Below are 21558 nucleotides of genomic sequence, written 5' to 3' on the forward strand. Positions count from 1 at the left end.
CACACACACACACACACACACACACACACACACACACACACACACACACACACACACACACACACACACACACACAGCTCCTAACCAGCAGGACAGAATTTGGTATGTCATCAAATATGAAGTGCTGTCTGAAATAAACTATTCAGGCCGTTGTGAGCGCTCTTTATAGGACTGTTGTTTCTGTATCAGTGTGTTTAGAAACTATCTCCAATTATGTTAACATTAAAATAGACAATCTGGTAAATATCTGGAGAAGTATTTCCCTGCACATTGTTATTCATGACCTTGGAAAGGTGTTCATATCTCAGTGTATTGTGCTTTATATCTGTATTACTGATTAACACTGTTGGAAACGGCTAAACTTTGAACATTGAGATATTAACTAAATGATAAGGAGTGGAAGAGAATGGGTTTTATGTCAGAAGTTAAGGGTTCTCTTAAGTAGGATGTTTATAACTGTGATGGGGAGAAATGTTTTGCTGTCTGAATACAGCTGTACAGAACCTTTGGGAAGAATTAAACTTGGTTAAAGCTTCTCTAGTGTCCGTGAGTTATTAACTCTGAAAAATAAGAACCTAACAACACTAAGTGCTTATTATGCAGTAGCTAGGGGATTTCCAATGACACAGCCAAAACAATGGACATCTCCACTCTTTAGGAATGTAGTGAAGTAAAAGTAATCAAAACTATAAATAGTCAAGTAAAGTACAGATACCTCAAAAAACTACTTAAGTAGTACTTTAAAGTATTTTTACTTAAGTACTTTACACCACTGCAAATAAATGTACTTTTAATTGAAAGAGACAGGTATAAACTCTTTATCTCCTCTCTCTTTCATCTCTCTCTTTCTTTATCATTTCTCTCTCTCTATCTCTCATCTTTCACACACCAAAATGTTGCTGCATCTTTTCAAATGTTTATTTAGTTGATGGCTCCTGAATTATAGTACAATTCTGGTGTGATGTCTGCCTGAAAGTCCCCTATAGAGTGTAATTAAAACATAACAGTATACAGTATTTCACCCATGTCGACTAAACATCAGATCATATCGTATTTCTACATAGCATTAGTAATAACACTGTGGACTCTATTTTTGGCTGGTGTTAAGGCAGTGCTAGTGTCAAACACACATTCTTGGGCAATTTCGACTTTTAAAAGCCAGTGCTCTGCTATTTTGTAACCCTGGTGCCAGTAATTTACCTGTCTTATATCAGCTCGCTTGTGCTGAGGTGGGAGGGGTGGAAATATTGTAGGTGTGTCTTTAAAAACGTGTGCCAAAGTGCAAATTCCCAGCAGCGCTACTGATGATATTTAATACTCACTGGTCGCTGGTCTTGGCAGTAACGCAGTTGGTTATGGCATCGATTTTGCTAGAGGAGGCGCACAGTAGCCTAATCAGTAGCCTAATCAGTAGCCTATAACCAATGTCTTATTCAAATATAATGAGCAGCAAAACAGTCAACAGACATTCACGTTTTTTCTTTATATTGGACATTCTTTTTCTGATCGCTGTCCTTGGTAGCCTCGGCTATTGACCGGTTTGTTTACCTTTCAAATGGCAAGGTCACGAACAGGCCATATAAATGGTGATGGTAGGCTAATATTATTATAGAGTTTAACGTTTGGGCATTGTCCAATTGTTCATGGTTCGAATATACAGTGCATTTAAGAAATGCGAATGCAATGTGTGTAGACAAATATTTCCATGTTAAAGTCAATAACAAAAACTAGATTGGCTACATGTTTGTTATAACTAGGCCTAGTGTAGGGTTACTGTATACTATTTAATAAACTATGTTCAATGGATAGGAAAAACATCCATGCCTCAGGTCGAAGAGCCCTTAGTCCTACATGTGTACACATTGCCTTATGCTCATAGAAACAAAACATTTGATTCATGATATTGTGTTTTTGACCCAATCCTATTAAGAAACATTGCTGTTTTAAAAAACAGATTGATTATTTTTCGTTTAATTTTATTAAAAACCAAACTTATTAGAAAGATTCACCGTCCATGAGTTTATGTTGAGAACAGACATGGCTCAAATACAATGGAATATCTTCTGCTATTTATGGAGAAGTGCAAATATGATGTAAAAAAAATCTCTGGCCATTTACACATCAAAGAAAAGTGTCTCAGCTCAACAAAATCATCTTTCCTGGTTAACCATGGCAAATCTCCTGTGGCAATTTCCCGACACTTTGTATGAATGTAAACTAATGTTGGTGTAGCCTACTGTTATTACTTTATTTGTTTCCTATTTATGTTATCCAAAAGTGTCTGGTGTGGTCATTTATTATCAAGATTGGGGGTACTCTATCCTAGACTGTCCATATTTGAAATGTATAACTAAACCAACTCAATCGTGGGGAATGAGTTACTTGTGCCAGAAGAGTGTGGGCTAGAATCAAACCAACGCCAACACAATAGACATATACAGTACCAGTCAAAAGTGTGGACACACCAACTAATTTCTTTATTTTGACTATTTTCTACAACTTAGAATAATAGTGAAGACATCAAAACTATGAAATAACACATACGGAATCATGTAGTGACCAAAAAAGTGTTAAACAAAAATATATTTTAGATTTTAGATTCTTCAAAGTAGCCTCCCTTTGCATTGATGACAGCTTTGCACACTCTTGGCATTCTCTCAACCAGCTTCATGAGGGATGTTTTTCCAACAGTCTTGAAGGAGTTCCCACATATACTGAGCACTTGTTGGCTGCTTTTCCTTCACATTGCAGTCCAACTCATCCCAAACCATCTCAATTGGGTTGAGGTCGGGTGATTGTGGAGGCCAGGTCATCTGATGCAGCACTCCATCACTCTCCTTGGTCAAATTGCCCTTACACAGCCTGGAGGTGTAAGGCCCTATGCCGGAGATGAGAAGCAGGTACAGGGAGTTAAACATTTATTCAGGAACAGACATAAAACAAGACAGGAGCAATGTCAGCACACGGGTAAACAAGGACATAAGACAATCAATACAGAAGCAGGGAACAGAGCGGGGAACCAGACAGATATAGGGAAGTTAAGGACAGAGTTGATTGAGTCCAGGTGAGTCCAATAATCACTGATGAGCGTGACGGGGGGACGGCAGGTGTGCGTAATGATGATGGCAGAAGTGCGCAATGCTGGGGAGCCTGGCGCCCTCGAGTGCCAGGGGGGAAGAGAGGGAGCAGGCGTGTCAGGAGGTGTGTTTTGGGTCATTGTCCTGCAGAAAAATAAATGATAGTCCCACTAAGCGCAAAGCAGATGGGATGGCGTATCACTGCAGAATACTGTGGAAGCCATGCTGTTTAAGTGTGCCTTGAATTGTAAATAAATCACTGACAGTGTCACCAGCAAAGCATCCCCATACCATCACACCTCCTCCTCCATGCTTCACAGTGAGAAACACACATGCAGAGATCAACCGTTCACCTACTCTGCGTCTCACACAGACACGGGGGTTGGAACCAAAAATTTCATCAGACCAAAGGACACATTTCCACCGGTCTAATGTCCATTGCTCGTGTTTCTTGGCCCAAGCAAGTCTATTCCTCTTATTGGTGTCCTTTAGTAGTGGTTTCTTTGCAGCAATTATACCACAAAGGCCTGATTCATGCAGTCTCCTCTGAACAGTTGATGTTGAGATGTGTCTGTTACTTGAACTCTGTGAAGCATTTTTTGGGGCCGCAATCTGGAGGTGCAGTTAACTCTAATGACCTTATCCTCTGCAGCAGAGGTAACTCTGGGTCTTCCTTTCCTGTGGCGGTCCTCATGAGAACCAGTTTCATCATAGCACTTCTTTGCAACTACACTTGAAGAAAATGTGAAAGTTCTTAAAATTTTGGGGATTGACTGACCTTCATGTCTTAAGGTAATGATTGACTGTTGTTTCTCTTTGCTTATTTGAGCTGTTTGAGGCTGCTCCAAAACACCACCGGCGGAGAAAAAGTATTCAGAATGGAATAAAGAACTCTCCGGAAAGAAGAAATGCGGGGGTGTATGTTTCATGATTAACTACACATGGTGTTATTGTGATAACATACAGACACTCAAGTCCTTTCGCTCACCCAACCTATAATACCTCACAATCAAATGCCGACCGTATGACCTCCCACGAGAATTCTCTTCGGTTATAGTCACAACCGTGTATATCCCCCCTCAAGCCGATACCACGACGGCCCTCAAAGAACTACACTGGACCATATGCAAACTGGAAACCACATATCCTGAGGCCGCATTTATTGTAGCTTGGGATTTTAACAAAGCAAATCTGAATAAAATGCTACTGAAGTTCTAGCAACACATTGACTGTAGTACTCCTGCTGGGAAAACATTGGACCACTGCTACTCAACTTTTCAAAATGCCTACAAGACCCTCCCCCACCCAACGTCAGTACAGAGACAAAGTGGAGTCCCGATTCAACGGCTCAGACATGAGAAGTATGTGGCAGGGTCTACAGACAATCACGGACTACAAAGGGAAAACCAGCCACGTCACGGACACCGACGTCTTGCATCCGGACCAGCTAAACACCTTCTTTGCCCACTTCGAGGATAACACAGTGCCACCGATGCGGCCTGCTACCAAGGACTGTGGGCTCTCCTTCCCAGTGCCCAACGTTAGTAAGACACTTAAGCGTTTTAACCCTCGCAAGGCTGCCGGCCCAGACGGCATCCCTAGCCGTGTCCTCAGAGCATGCACAGACCAGCTGGCTGGAGTGTATATGGACATATACAGTGGGGCAAAAAAGTATTTAGTCAGCCACCAATTGTGCAAGTTCTCCCACTTAAAAAGATGAGCGAAGCCTATAATTTTCATCATAGGTACACTTCAACTATGACAGACAAAATGAGAAAAAAAAATCCGGAAAATCACATTGTAGGATTTTTAATGAATTTATTTACGTCATTTACGTCATTTAGCAGACGCTCTTATCCAGAGCGACTTACAAATTAGAAAGTTCATACATATTCATCCTGGTCCCCCCGTGGGGAATGAACCCACAACCGTGGCGTTGCAAGCGCCATGCTCTACCAACTGAGCCACAAGGGACCAATTTTGGTGGAAAATAAGTATTTGGTCAATAACAAAAGTTTATCTCAATACTTTGTTATATACCCTTTGTTGGCAATGACAGAGGTCAAACGTTTTCTGTAAGTCTTCACAAGGTTTTCACACACTGTTGCTGGTATTTTGGCCCATTCCTCCATGCAGATCTCCTCTAGAGCAGTGATGTTTTGGGGCTGTTGCTGGGCAACACAGACTTTCAACTCCCTCCAAAGATTTTCTATGGGGTTGAGATCTGGAGACTGGCTAGGCCACTCCAGGACCTTGAAATGCTTATGAAAAACCTTATGAAATGCTTAAGTGTATCTATGATGAAAATTACAGGCCTCTCTCATCTTTTTAAGTGGGAGAACTTGCACAATTGGTGGCTGACTAAATACTTTTTTGCCCCACTGTATTTGATGGTTAAAGATACCTTAAAAACAAGGTAAGGGTGTGGATCAGAAAACCAGTCATTTACTGGTGTGACCACTATTTGCTTTGATTTGATTCGATTTTGACTCTTGCCATAATATGGACTCGGTCTTTTACCAAATAGGGCTATCTTCTGTATTCCACCCCGACCTTGTCACAACACAACTGACTGGCTCAAACGCATTAACAAGAAGGAAAGAAATTCCACAAATTAACTTTAAACAAGGCACACCTGTTAATTGAAATGCATTCCAGGTGACTACCTCATGAAGCTGTTTGAGAGAATGCCAAGAGTGTCCAAAGCTGTCATCAAGGCAAAGGGTGGCTACTTTGAAGAATCTCAAATATAAAATATATTTTGATTTGTTTAACACTTTTTTGGTTACTACACGATTCCATATGTGTTATTTTGTAACGGTTGTCTTTGGTGGAAGGAGAAGAGGACCAAAGTGCAGCGTGGTACGTATTCATAATAATTTAATAAAGAAATGAATACTGAACAAAAACAACAAACCAACAAATGAACAGTTCTGTAAGGTACAAAACAAAAACACTAAACAGAAAGTAACAACTCACAACCCATAGTGGGAAAACAGGCTACCTAAGTATGATTCTCAATCAGAGACGACGATCGACACCTGCCTCTGATTGAGAACCATACTAGGCCAAACACATAGAAATACAACGACTAGAACAAAACATAGAAAAACAACATAGAATGCCCACCCCAACTCACACCCTGACCAACTAAAATAAAGACATAAAAAAGGAACTAAGGTCAGAACGTGACATATTTAACAGTTTTTATGTCTTCACTATTATTCTACAATGTAGAAAATAGTAAAAATAAAGAAAAACCTTGGAATGAGTAGGTGTGGCCAAACTTTTGACTGGTACTGTATGGTTCTGGCCCTAACCGCTAGAACACCCCGGGCGACAATTAAACAAAACGTTGACAGTTTATTCATAACCTTAAGATACACTAGACACGTGTATGTTGTAGTCTAGTGGAGACCAATATCTATCTTGGGTTATTAAGCTATATAAAACTACGGTTGTGGATGTATATGGCTGTATTTCAGATATATTTTTGTACATTTGAATGTTGCAGTAATAGGACCTAGGCCTAGCGTTTGAGGGAGCGAGAGAGAACATAATTTTGATTGCAAGCCTTGACCCCAATGACTAAACTACCCCCTATTGAGAGAAATAGAACTGCTAATTTTCAGGGACTCATGAGGCTCATTTGAATATCTTGAAGCAGAGCAAAAATTCTCAGTGATTTTTTTTTTTTGACACCGCTGAACCCATAATGCAACCGTAAGCAAAAAGATTTACCACCGCGTTTGGTTTGTTAAAATAGAGCCCTGTATCTGATCTAATCTGGTTATCTCCCTTATAAAGGTTCAGTAAACTAATAGTACTGTTTTGGTTAGCGCTGCTATCGGTACAGGGGAGTAGGGGTAAGCCTGCACACTGAATAGAGAATGTGGAGTCAGGGGAAAAAGAAGCTGATAGTCACCTCCTTAAGTCTGATAAGGGATGTGTACACACACTCACGCGTACCCATATCACACCCGCTTGCATTCATGTGTGCACATATGTGTGTTTGGTACAGTATATAAGAACAGTCCTGACCCAAGCTAAGGTGTATCCACCACTGGCTGTGATTTCAGGAGTGACCATGAAGTGTCTCGTTATTGTGCTGGTATGTGCTGTGCTCGCTGAGGGAATCCACAGGTTAGTACTCCAACCACTACATACAATACCACATCTCCCTTTCTCTCTCACTTCAAATAATATAGCCTCTCAGTTTCCTTCTATTTCACATTTTCACTCCATCCACTTGCTCTTTTTCCCCTACATTCTCCCTAAAACACAATTTTCTTTTCTCATCTCTCATTGTCAATGATAACTCCTTGTCGCTCTCCCTCCCCCTCTATGCATTTGCAAAGTTCACCACATATGACAATCTGAGTGTATCTGTGTGCTTGTTACCCTAGGATCCCTCTGGTGAAGCATAAGTCAATCCGTGAGAGAATGATGGAGAAGGGAGAACACCTGCCCTACCAAGACCCCGCTCTCAAATACTTTCCTGACGAGTTCGCTGGCTCCACCACCATGTACATCAACAACTACGCCGACGTACGTACATGCTCTAAAACCCAAGCGTATGGTCTATCTAGAATGTTACTCAATGTCCTGTCTATATCTGTCTATGTCCACAGTAGTCTATTTTCATATACCAGAATGAAGTTCTATGATGTAGGCTAATGTAGAAAATGTGAATTCTAGGTCTAACGAGATAACAACCATGTCAAGATAACGTCTAACTCCATGAAGTAGAGTCTAAACCACGCCAACCATTCTAGATCTGATGCGTTGTTGTCTGAATGTATTAGCAGCACCTCTATCTTTTGTCAGCTGTATTTTCCCTGTTGTGTTTTCCAGACCACCTACTATGGAGCCATCACCATCGGTACTCCCCCCCAGTCCTTCCAGGTGTTGTTTGACACTGGCTCTGCCAACCTGTGGGTTGACTCTGTACTCTGCAACACTCAGGCCTGCAGTGAGTACAGCTGGATAGCTTCATGACAATGAAAGCCACTGCTAATATTACAACCTACTACATGTATCAACGAACTGCTACTTCCTCAACAATAAATATGACTAACTATACTACTACTACTACTACTACTGTACTACTACTACTACAGAACATCTACTACTACTACTACTGCTACTACTACTACTACAGAACATCTACTACTACTGCTACTACTACTGTCAGAGATATTTTAATCCATTATCACTTCTACACCATTCCCAGATAAATACATTGTAGACAGTATATTTCCTCTAAGTTGTTTGTGTCCCTTCCTCCTGCAGACACCCACACAAAGTTCAACCCCCAGCAGTCGTCCACCTACTCAGCTAATGGGGAAACTTTCTACCTGCCCTACGGAACCGGCAGTCTCAGTGGAGTCTTCGGATACGACACCGTCAACGTGAGTCCCACCATAACAACCTTACAAATACTTAACTACTTCTAACACAGTTACTCTTCACTACCTGCAATAAAAAGCCACAACAGATACAGCCACAACAGTACATGTACTTCCATTCTAATAAAACCAAAGTGTTTCCATGATGCTGAGTGTGTGTGTTGTTTGTCCCCTCTTTAGGTCGGTGGTATTATCCTCACCAACCAGGAGATTGGTCTGAGCACTGACGAGCCAGGTCAGACCTTTGTTGTGGCCCAGTTTGATGGTATCCTTGGCCTGTCCTACCCTTCCATCTCAGCCGGACAAGAGACTCCCGTCATGGACAACATCATGTCACAGAACCTTCTACAGGCTAACCTGTTCGCGTTCTACCTGACCAGGTCAGTACTCCTACCATCCCTTATACCACATATATACCACTACTTACCACATATATACCACTATCAATACTTACCACACATAAACCACTATCACTACTTACCACATATGTACCACTATCAATACTTACCACACTTATACCATCTCAATAGCGACCATTATTGTTCACTTCATTTCAGCTCCCTAAAAGACGATGTCAGTGTTACCTTAGTCCAAAATGTTTCAAGATATGTTCACCCTCTGTTTGGTATTGTAATCAGAACAACAGAGTACTTTTTGAACAGACTAAGGGTGATTTATCTATTTGACAAGCATTCCATACAATAGAAATAAAGTATCTACTGTGGGAATTGACATGACACTAATGTTGGTGTAGCCTATAGTTACAATTTTATTGGTTTCCTATTTATGTTATCCAAAAGTGTCTGATATGGTCATTTCTTATCAAGATCAGGGGTTAAATATCCCTGGACTGTCGATATTTAAAATGTGTAAATAAATCGAGTATATCGGGGGATTAAGTTATTTGTGCCAGAAAGTTGTGGGCCGGAATTGAACCAACACCAACATGGTAGGCTTATATGTGCGAGCTGACGTCAGCAACCCTAACCCACCCCACCCTACCACACCCCACGATAGAACTACATTTTGAACTTAGGATACACTTAAAGCTTGTATGTCATAGCCTAGATGAGACCAATATCCATCTTGTGTTGTTATGCTATATAAAATGACGGTTGTTGATGTGTATGACTGCATTTCAAATGCAGTAATATGACCTAGGCATGGCTTTTCAGTGAAAAAGAGAGAAATTTCTTTTGAAACCAAGTCCTGATCCCAATGACTCAAATGCCCCCGCATGGAGATAAAGACAACTGCTCTTTTTCAGGGACCCACAAGGCTCATTTGTATTTCCTGATGCAGCAGGACAAAAAAGTGATCAAGTTAAGATCCGACATCTGTACCCCTACCACTACTTACTTACCACACATATAATGTACTACTACCGGACTTCAATATAAAATACACACAGATATCACAAAACCTACAGCAAGCCAATGTGTTCGCTTTCTAGGTGACTGGGTAATATACTTCAATTATGTACTTACTTAATTATGTACATAATCAATGTTACATTCATTATTCCTGCTCCAGAAACTGTATCACTGATATAAGACATAACATTTTTGAGGAGAGAAGTGTCTTCTGTGAAGAGTGAACCATCTTCTTGCCAACCGCCTTCTATCTTTGTAAAACTGTTAGACTTAAAACTCTTTTTCTGTGCAGGGACGGCCAGCAGGGCAGTGAGCTGTCGTTTGGAGAAGTGGACAACACCAAGTATCAGGGTCAGATCTACTGGACCCCCGTCACCTCCCAGACATACTGGCAGATCGGCATCCAAGGGTCAGGATCAACCACAACAACTAAACATACTTAACCATACACTGACATCAGAACCACTAAGAGACTGGAAAAGCTGGGGTGAAAAATGTCTAAGGCCGCTGTCAATGTTAGTCTGTCTGTCTGTCTGTCTGTCTGTCTGTCTGTCTGTCTGTCTGTCTGTCTGTCTGTCTGTCTGTCTGTCTGTCTGTCTGTCTGTCTGTCTGTCTGTCTGTCTGTCTGTCTGTCTGTCTGTCTGTCTGTCTGTCTGTCTGTCTGTCTGTCTGTCTGTCTGTCTGTCTGTCTAACACTAACCCTGGTACACCTCCAGGTTCCAGATCAACGGTCAGGAGACAGGGTGGTGTGGGCAAGGCTGCCAGGCCATCGTGGATACAGGCACCTCCATGCTGACTGCACCCAGACAGATCATGGGAACCCTGATGCAGTCCATTGGAGCCCAGCAGGACCAGTACGGACAGGTAGCAGGAAGCCATTATAGACCAATACAGACCAGTACTAACTGACACCATAAACCAGTGTAATCCAGAAAGTAGAGTTTGGGGAAACCAGTGCAGAATAGAGTTAACCAGTACAGGGATGTTTTGTGTCACTCATGTCTTTGAATTGTTTGTTGATGTAGTACACAGTGAACTGTAACCAGATCAACAGCCTGCCTACTCTCACCTTCACCATCAATGGAATCAACTTCCCCCTGCCGCCATCTGCATACATCCAGCAGGTGTGTGTGTGTGTGTGTGTGTGTGTGTGTGTGTGTGTGTGTGTGTGTGTGTGTGTGTGTGTGTGTGTGTGTGTGTGTGTGTGTGTGTGTGTGTGTGTGTGTGTGTGTCTGTCTGTCTGTCCGTGTGTTATCATCTATGACTGATGTTAGGATAATGAAGGCCATAAGCCTTGTGTCAGTAGTGCATGTGCATGCATGTGTGTTTATCTGTGTGTGTGTGTATTGCACTCAACATGCGTGTTCTCCTCTCTCCAGACCAACCAGGGTGGGTACCAGTTCTGCTTCGTGGGGATCATCCCCACCTACCTGCCGTCCCAGAACGGACAGCCCCTGTGGATTTTGGGAGATGTTTTCCTCATGCAGTACTACTCCGTCTACGACCGCACAAGCAACCAAGTGGGCTTTGCCACCGCAGCCTAAACCTGACCAACATGACCATGACCGCAAACCAACACAGACACCGACCGTTCTTAGAAGTCTACCATCCCAAACCACACACAGAATCTATTCCACCTCTGGCTATTCTAGAACATCAATCATCAAAGGCATCTATTCTGAATCACCCATAGCAACCTCTCTGGTTATTTTTGAACACATATTACCCATGGCAACCACTCTGGTCATTATAATACGCATATTACCCATGGCAACCACTGTGGGTCAGTTTGTCTTTGGTCCAGTGGGGTTAAAGCAAGCATGGGCATCATTGGGTTAAAGCTGTGGTCTTTGTTAGATGACATCTGCTAATATATTCAGTTCAGCTGTAAGGTGTAAGGTTGTTTCCTTTCTACTCTGGCATTGCAATGACAACCTCCTAGTTCCCAGACAACATCGGATGTGAACACAGGTTCAGCCATGTTGCTGATTGCATCATGATGCTGAGTTGCAATTCTGAGTTGAGTGAAAAAGAAAATGACATACAGAAATACAGTGAAATATGAAAATATGATTTTTGACAAATAAACGCATTTCATCTCAAGACTGGATGTATTTGGTGTTTGTTTAGCTTCCATTTAGACTGAATAAACTATTGAAGTGCACAATAATCCTATTTGTTTTGAATCCCTGTATCTGACACATCAAGCTCATGATGCCTGTAAGACTGAAATCACACCTCACATTCACCACTGACTGTTGCTAGAAACTGCAACAAAACACAACAAGAGCAGCTTTACCCAATTTGAGCCTGTAAATATATCCAACCATCTACACATCATACCTATAGAAATAACAAAATATCACAGAGTCAAATATGCCATCTGTTAAATGGCATTAAGTCCGAAGTATCCTCCCTGTGAAAGCGACTTCATTGAAAGCTTCAACATTTCACTTCTGCTAACGAGCTCTCATTATCTCTGTAACATGGTCAGGGGCCGGTGTGTGTGTGTGGATGCGTATGCATACAAGTGTGTGTTTTTTTGTTTTTACACACACACACACACACACACACCACACCATCATCAACTGGCTTAAACTGATTATGTCAGGAGCAGAGATAGCAGAGTCACACACGTTTGTGACACACACACACACACACACACACACACACACACACACACACACACACACACACACACACACACACACACACACACACACACACACACACACACACACACCATCAAAAACTGGCTTAAACTGATTGTCAGGAGCAGAGACACACACACGTACACACACATTTGTGACACACACACACCAGTTTGGGATTTCAACCCCAGTCCTCATGTACCTGACCCCTCCACCCTTCAAAGGGGAGCATCTCTCTGACTCATGTCCACACAGATTGCTCCGACCCTGGGGAAGCCTGCTCTGAGATATGGCCTGTCACTGTCTGTCTCGGTCTGTGCCTCATTCACCAGACACACAAGACACAAGCTCTCACACACCCTCCATCTTTTGCTTTGCTCTCTAAGCAGACAGAGGAGTTCAGCACTATTCTCTATGTTTTCAGGTCCCCAGTTTACAGACACAACAGTGCTTAAATGAGCTCTTCATCCTGTTTTCTTAGTTTCTATAAAACATCTGTATATCTGTGGTCCATTAGTTCAAACAGAGGCTCAGCTCTCTACTCCATTAGTAAGAGACTGTGTGAGGATCAGAGGGAAATTGTAAGGGGTGCGTAACTGTTGGCAGGGAAGTCAAATGCAGGAGAGCAGAACTTGGTGAATAGCCGGAGCAGTTTAATATATAAAACTAATGGCATACAAAACAACAAACACATGGGTACAAAACCCGTTGCGCACCAGTAACACATAGCACGAGTACTTACAAAATAAACAACTCCTGACAAGGACATGGGGGAAACAGAGGGAAAATATACAACATGTACTTAGGGAATTGAAACCAGGTGTGTGTGAGAACAAGACAAACCAAATGGAACATGAAAAATGGATCGGCGATGGCTAGAAGACCGGTGACGTCGACCGCTGAACACCGCCCGAACATGGAGAGGAACCGAATTCGGCAGAAGTTGTGACAGAAATGCTGCATTGCAGGTTTTCTAGTGAGGACAAGACAGTCCAGACAGGGCCTAGTACAGATGTATACAGAGCCACGGTGAAGCAGGGTAAGTCAGAAAATACATCGGGGGTAGAAATGTGAAGCTAGATAACTGTCTAAATCAGGGCAGAACTGCATACCTTATCAAAGCTCAATCAGTAACAAAATCAGTGCTAAATCAACAATCATGACTAGTTCACACACACACACACACACACACACACACACACACACACACACACACACACACACACACACACACACACACACACACACACACACACACACACACACACACACACACACACACACACACACACACACACACACACACAGCTCCTAACCAGCAGGACAGAATTTGGTATGTCATCAAATATGAAGTGCTGTCTGAAATAAACTATTCAGGCCGTTGTGAGCGCTCTTTATAGGACTGTTGTTTCTGTATCAGTGTGTTTAGAAACTATCTCCAATTATGTTAACATTAAAATAGACAATCTGGTAAATATCTGGAGAAGTATTTCCCTGCACATTGTTATTCATGACCTTGGAAAGGTGTTCATATCTCAGTGTATTGTGCTTTATATCTGTATTACTGATTAACACTAAGTGCTTATTATGCAGTAGTACTAGGGGATTTCCAATGACACAGCCAAAACAATGGAATTCTCCACATTTTGAAACAAATACACAGTTGTGGAAAAAGTACTGAATTGTCATACTTGAGTAAATGTAAAGATACCTTCATAGAAAATGGCACAAGTAAAAGTGAATGTCAACCAGTAAAATATTAATTGAGTAAAAATCTAAAAGTATTTGATTTTAAATATACTTAAGTATCAAAAGTAAATGTAAAATTACGGATAGCCAGTGGCACACTCCAACACTCAGGCATCATTTACAAACGAAGCATTTAGTGAGTCCGTCAGATCAGAGGCAGTATGGATGACCACGGATGTTCTCTTGATAAGTGTGTAAATTTGACCATTTTCCTGTCCTGCTAAGTATTCAGAATGTACTTCTGGGTGTCAGGGAGTAGAAAGTACATTTTCTTTAGGAATGTAGTGAAGTAAAAGTAAAAGTTGTCAACAATATAGTCAAGTAAAGTACAGATATTGTACCTCAAAAAACTACTTAAGTAGTACTTTAAAGTATTTTTTACTGCAAATACTGTGCATTTACTTTTAATTAAAAGAGACTGTGTAAACTATTTATCTCCTCTCTCTCTTTCTTTATCATCTCTCTCTCTCTCTCTACCTCTCATCTTTCACACATTAAATGTTGCTACATCTTTTCAAATGTTTATTTAGTTGATGGCTCCAGAATTGTAGTACAATTGTGGTGTGATGTCTGCCTGAAAGTCACCTATAAAGTGTAATTAAAACATAACAGCATACAGTATTTCACCCATGTTGACTTACAATCAGATCATATCATATTTCTACATAGCATTAGTAATAACACTGTGGACTCTATTTTTGGCTGGTGTTAAGGCGGCGCCAGTGTCAAACACACGTTCTTGGGCAATTTCGACTTTTAAAAGCCAGCGCTCTGCTATTTTGTAACCCTGGCGCCAGTAATTTACCTGTTTTATATCAGCTCGCTTGTGCTGAGGTGGGAGGGGTGGAAATATTGTAGATGTGTCTTTAAAAACGTGTCCCAAAGTGCCAATTTCAAGCAGTGGTGATATTTAACACGCACTGGTCGCTGGTCTTTGCGGTAACACAATTGGTTATGGCATCGATTTTGCCAGTGGAGGTGCACAGTAGCCTTGTAGACCGTGATCTGGTAGAGTTACTCCACCTCAAAAATTTTATTTGGTGAAATGCTTGGCACACACATACTCAGGCTGACTGGCTCTTGTTCAGGCAAATGAGAAATAAGTGCACTCAGGCTATCCGGAAGGCCAAAGGTAGTTACTTTAAGGAGCAGTTCTTGCTCTCTGTTGATCGAATCTCAAGAATAAAACCTCCTCCTCACAGCTGCCCATGTCCCTTTATGTTGAAGATGTGGTTGTTACTTGACAAGAAGCACATGGCTGAGCTCTTTAATCACCACTTCATTAAGTCAGCATTCCTATTTGACTCAGCCATGCCTCATTGCCTGTCCAACATTTCCTCATCTCTCACCCCTTCTAATGCGACTAGCCCCTATGCTCCTCCCTCTTTTTCCCCTGCCTCACTACAAAGTTTCTCCCTGCAGGCAGTCAGTGAGTCCGAGGGGCTAAAGTAGCTCCTTAAACTTGACCCCAAAAAAACCTCTGGGTCAGATGGTTTAAATCCATTCTTCTTTAAGGTTGCAGCCCCTATCATCTCCAAGCCTATCTCTGACCTTTTTAACCTGTCTCTCCTCTCTGGGGAGGTTCCAATTGCTTGGAAGGCATCCACGGTGCGTCCTTTATTTAAAGGGGGAGATCCTAACTGTTATAGGACAGTTTCTATTTTGCCATGTTTATCTAAAGTGTTGGAAAAACTTACTGGCTTTCTTGATGTCAATAGTATTCTCTCTGGTATTAAGTCTGGTTTCTGCTCAGGTTTGGTCGTGTCACTGCAACCTTAAAGGTCCTAAATGACGTCACCATTGCTCTTGATTCTAAGCAATGGTGTAATAAGGTAGACCATTAGGTAGATAAGGTAGACCATTCCATTCTTGTGGGCCGGCTAAGGCGTATTGGTGTCTCTGAGGGGTCTTTGGCCTGGTTTGCTAACTACCTCTCTCAAAGAGTGCAGTGTATAAAGTCAGAATATCTGCTGTCTCAGCCACTGCCTGTCACCAAGGGAGTACCCCAAGGCTCGATCCTACGCCCCACGCTCTTCTCAATTTACATCAACAACATAGCTCAAGCAGTAGGAATCTCTATCATCCATTTATATGCAGATGATACAGTGTTATACTCAGCTGGCCCCTCCCCGGATGTTGTGTTAAACGCTCTACAACAAAACCTTCTTAGTGTCCAACAAGCTTTCTCTGCCCTTATCCTTGTTCTGAACACCTCCAAAACAAAGGTAATGTGGTTTGGTAAGAAGAATGCCCCTCTCCCCACTGGTATGATTACTACCTCTGAGGGTTTAGAGCTTGAGGTAGTCACCTCATACAAGTACTTGGGAGTATGGCTAGACGGTACACTGTCCTTTTCTCAGGGTTAGGGTTAGGGTTAACCCTAACCCTAACCCTAACCCTAAGGTTAAAACTTCTTATAGCTGCAGGGGCAGTATTGAGTAGCTTGGATGAAAAGGTGCCCAGAGGTGCCTAGAGAAAACTGCCTGCTCCTCAGTCCCAGTTGCTAATATATGCATATTATTATGATGTATGTGAGTATAACAGAACTCATATGGCAGGCAAAAACCTGAGAAAAAAATCCAACCAGGAAGTGGGAAATCTGAGGTTTGTAGGTTTTCAACTCATCGCCTATCGAATAAACAGTGGGATATGGGTCAGTTTGCACTTCCTACGGCTTCCACTAGATGTCAACAGTCTGTAGAACCTTGTCTGATGCTTCTATTGTGAAGTGGGGCCGAAGGAGACGGGAATGAGTAAGGTCTACCATGAACTGACCATGCTCTGACCATGCGTGTTCACATGAGAGTGAGCTCTGTTCCATCGCACTTCTGAAGACAATGGAATTCTCCGGTTGGAACATTATTGAAGATTTATGTTAAAAACATCCTAAAGATTGATTCAATACATCGTTTGACATGTTTCTACTGACTGTTACGGAACTTTTTGGCATTTCGTCTGCTTTTAGTGAACGCGCTTCCTGACTTTGGATTTGTTTACCAAACACTCTAACAAAAATAGCTATTTGGACATAAATGATGGTTATTACCGAACAAAACGAACATTTCTTGTGGAAGTGGGAGTCCTGGGAGTGCATTCCGACGAAGATCAGCAAAGGTAAGTGAAGATTTATAATGCTATTTATGACTTTTGTTGACTATACAATTTGGCAGGTAACTGTATGGCTTCCTTTTGTGGCTGAACGCTGTTCTCAGATTATTGAATATTGTGCTTTGCCGTAAAGCTTTTTTGAAATCTGACACATCGGTTGCATTAAGAACAAGTGTATCTTTAATTCTTTGTAAAACATGTATCTTTCATCAAAGTTTATGATGAGTATTTCTGTTATTTGATGTGGCTCTCCGCAATTTCTCCAGATATTTTGGAGGCATTTCTGAACATGGCGCCAATGTAAACTGAGGTTTTTGGATATAAATATAAACTTTTCGAACAAAACATATATGTATTGTGTAACATGAAGTCCTATGAGTGTCATCTGATGAAGATCATCAAAGGTTAGTGATTAATTTTATCTCTATTTCTGGTTTTTGTGATTCCTGTCTTTGGCTGGGAAAATGGCTGTTTTTCTGTGATTTTGCGGTGACCTAACATAATCGTTTGTGGTGCTTTCGCTGTAAAGCCTTTTGAAATCGGACACTGTGGTGGGATTAACAAGAAGTGTATCTTTAAAATGGTGTGAAATACTTGTATGCTTCAGGAATTTTATTTATGAGATTTCTGTTTTTTGAATTTGGCTCCCTGCACTTTCACTGGCTGTTGTCATGTCGATCCCGTTAACGGGATTGCAGCCATAAGAAGTTAAATCTAGACTTGGTTTCCTCTATCGTAATCGCTCCTCTTTCACCTCAGCTGCCAGAATAACCCTGATTCAGATGACCATCCAACCATGCTAGAATACAGAGACGTAATTTATAGATCGGCAGGCAAGAGTGCTCTCGAGCGGCTAGATGGCCATCAGATTTGCCACCAATGCTCCTTATAGGACACATCACTGCACTCTATACTCCTCTGTAAACTAGTCATCTCTGTATACCTGTCGCAAGAGCCACTGGTAGATGCGTATTTATAAAACCCTCTTAGGCCTCACTCCCCCCTATCTGAGATACCTACTACAGCCCTCATCCTCCACATACAATACCCGTTCTGTCCCCAAAGCACATACATCCCTGGGTCTCTCCTCTTTTCAGTTCGCTGCAGCTAGCGACTGGAATGAGCTGTAAAAGACACTCAAACTGTACAGTTTTATCTCTTCATTCAAAGACTCTGTCAGGCGGTGGGTGTAGCAGGTGCATGAAGTCAGGTGCAGGAGAGCAGAGATGAGTAAGCAACGCACTTTACTAAAGAAATAGCACAAGGTAACAATACCAATGTGCGCACAATAACGGTTGCCACAAAGCACGGGTGAAAACAGCACCTGGAAAAAACCAGCCGGAAACGTACCGACCTGAACAATAAACAATCACACACAAAGACATGGGGGAAAGAGGGTTAAATACATGACCAGTAACTGGGAAATGAAAACCAGGTGTGTGTGGAACAAAGACAAAACAAATGGAAAATGAAAAGTGGATCGGCGATGGCTAGAAGACCGGCGACGTCGACCGCCGAGCGCCACCCGAACAAGGAGAGGAACCGACTTCGGCGGAAGTCGTGACAGACTCAATCATGGACAATCTTACTGACAGTTGTGGCTGCTTGTATTGTTGTCTCTACCTTCTTGTCTTTGTGCTGTTGTCTGTGCCCAATAATGTTTGTACCATGTTTTGTGCTGCTACCATGTTGTGCTGCTGCCATGTTGTGTTGCTACCATGTTGTTGTCATGTTGTGTTGCTACCATGCTGTGTTTTCATGTGTTGCAGCCATGCTATGTTGTTGTCTTAGGTATCTCTTTATGTAGTGTTGTGGTGTCTGTCTTGTTGTGATGTGTGTTTTGTCCTATATTTATTATCCCAGCCCTCGTCCCCGCAGAAGGCCTTTTTCATTTTGGTAGGCCGTCATTGTAAATAAGAATTTGATCTTAACTGACTTGCCAAGTTAAATAAAGGTAAAATAAAAAAATTACCTCCCAAGAGAATTCTCTTTGGTTATCGTCACAGCCGTGTATATTTCCCCTCAAGCCGATACCACAACGGCCCTCAAAGAACTACACTGGACTTTAAGCAAACTGGAAACCACATATCCTGAGGCTGCATTTATTGTAGCTGGGGATTTTAACAAAGCAAATCTGAAGAAAACGCTACTGAAGTTCTAGCAACACATTGACTGTAGTACTCCTGCTGGGAAAACATTGGACCACTGCTACTCAACTTTTCAAAATGCCTACAAGGCCCTCCCCCACCCTACGTTAGTACAGAGACAAAGTGGAGTCGCAATTCAATGGCTCAGACACTAGACCCATGTGGCAGGGTCTACATACAATCACGGATTACAAAGGGAAAACCAGCCACGTCACGGACACCGACGTCTTGCCTCCGGACAAGCTAAACACCTTCTTCGCCAACTTTAAGGATAACACAGTGACACCGACGCGGCCTGCCAAGGACTGTGGGCTTAGCTTCCCCATGGCTGACGTGAGTAAGACGTTTAAGCGTTTTAACCCTCGCAAGGCTGCTGGCCCTAATGGCATCCCTAGCCGTGTCCCTCAGAGCATGTGCAGATCGGCTGCCTGGAGTGTTTACGGACATATATAATCTCTAACTATCCCAGTCTGCTGTTCCACTTGCTTCATAATGTCAATCATTGTTGCTGTACCCAAGAAAGCAAAGGTAACTGAATTAAATTACTATCGCCCTACAGCACTGACTTCTGTCATCATGAAGTGCTTTGAGAGACAAGTTAAGGATCATATCACCTCTATTTTACCTGACACCATAGACCCACTTCAATTTGCTTACCGCCCCAATAGATCCACAGACGTTGCAATCGCCATCACAATACACACCACCCTATCCCATCCATCCCACCTATGTAAGAATGCTGTTCATTAACTATAGCTCAGCCTTCAACACCACAACACCTTCAAGCTCATCATTAAGCTCGGGGCCCTGGGTCTGAACCCCATCCTGTGCAACTAGGTCCTGGACTTCCTGATGGGCTGCCCCCAGGTGGTGAAGTTAGGAAACAACACCTCCACTTCGCTGATCCTCAACACAGGGACCCCACAAGGGTGCGTGCTCAGCACCCTTCTGTACTCCCTGTTCACCAATGACTGCATGGCCACGCTCGCCTCCAACTCAATCATCAAGTTTGCCGTTACGTAACCCTGCACCTTAGAAGGGTGGCAGGTAGCCTAGTGGTTAGAGTGTTGGGAAAGTAACCGAAAGGTTGCTAGATCGAATTGCCGAGCTGACAAGGTAAAAATATGTTGTTCTGCCCCTGAACAAGGCAGTTAACCCACTGTTCCAAGGCCGTCATTGTAAATATGAATTTGTTCTTAACGAGGGAGGATAGTTGAGAACAAGTTCTCATTTACAACTGCGACCTGGCCAAGATAAAGCAAAGCAGTGCGACACAAACAACAACACAGAGTTACACATGGAATAAACAAACATACAGTCAATAATACAATAGAAAAAAAGTCTATTAACTATAAAATACAATAGAATTGAATACAGTATATACATATGAGATGAGTAAAGCAGTATTTAAAAAATTATTTAAACGAGGGCAGCAGGGCAGCAGCTACTTTTGTTTCTTTTTATTTAAAGTTAAATAGTTAAATAAAGGTGAAAAAAAAGAATAATACTTTTAGTCAATGCCACTCCGACATTGCTCAATCTAATATTTATATATTTCTTAATTACATTATTTTACTTTTAGATTAGTTCGTAATGTTGTGATCTGTTAGATACTTCTGCACTGTTGGAGCTAGGAACGCAAGCATTTCACTACACCCACAATAACATCTGCTAAATATGTATATGTGACCAATAAAATTTGATTTAATTTTCATTTCAAGTCACTGAGCTCTTCAGTAAAGGCCATTCTACTGCCAATGTTTGTGTCTGGAGATGTCTCATAATTGTGGTTGTGAAAATAGCAAAAACACTTCTGGCACCACTGAACCTATAGCGCTACCATAAGCGAAAAGATTTGCCATTGCCTTCGGTTTGTTAAAATAGAGCCCTGTATCTTATCTAATCTGGTTATCTCCCTTATAAAGGTTCAGTAAACTAATAGTACTGTTTTGGTTAGCGCTGCTATCGGTACAGGGGAGTAGGGGTAAGCCTGCACACTGAATAGAGAATGTGGAGTCAGGGGAAAAAGAAGCTGATAGTCACCT

At 42.0% G+C, this 21558-nt stretch overlaps 2 protein-coding genes across 2 annotated transcripts in view; one reads left to right on the top strand and one right to left on the bottom strand.

The window, feature by feature from the left end:
* Positions 1 to 21558, bottom strand: part of LOC120020879 (C-Jun-amino-terminal kinase-interacting protein 2-like) — a 130179-nt gene that overhangs the window by 62057 nt on the left and 46564 nt on the right. The gene's annotated exons all lie outside the window — the stretch shown is intronic.
* LOC120025049 (gastricsin-like) lies at positions 7165 to 11402 on the top strand. Its single transcript, XM_038969490.1, has 9 exons — positions 7165 to 7220; positions 7484 to 7625; positions 7932 to 8049; positions 8370 to 8488; positions 8666 to 8865; positions 10151 to 10267; positions 10575 to 10722; positions 10884 to 10982; positions 11238 to 11402. Exons 1-9 carry the CDS (start codon positions 7165 to 7167, stop codon positions 11400 to 11402), a joined length of 1164 nt encoding a protein of 387 aa, XP_038825418.1.

Source organism: Salvelinus namaycush, chromosome 2 (assembly GCF_016432855.1).
Source record: "Salvelinus namaycush isolate Seneca chromosome 2, SaNama_1.0, whole genome shotgun sequence".
Lineage (NCBI taxonomy): Eukaryota > Metazoa > Chordata > Actinopteri > Salmoniformes > Salmonidae > Salvelinus > Salvelinus namaycush.

Bases quoted from the DNA above. Each gene is read 5' to 3' on its own strand.
- LOC120025049 (XM_038969490.1), top strand. From the start codon at position 7,165: ATGAAGTGTCTCGTTATTGTGCTGGTATGTGCTGTGCTCGCTGAGGGA. The intron at 7,626-7,931 runs GTACGTACATGC...TGTGTTTTCCAG, and splicing joins ACATCAACAACTACGCCGAC to ACCACCTACTATGGAGCCAT. The intron at 8,050-8,369 runs GTGAGTACAGCT...TTCCTCCTGCAG, and splicing joins CTGCAACACTCAGGCCTGCA to ACACCCACACAAAGTTCAAC.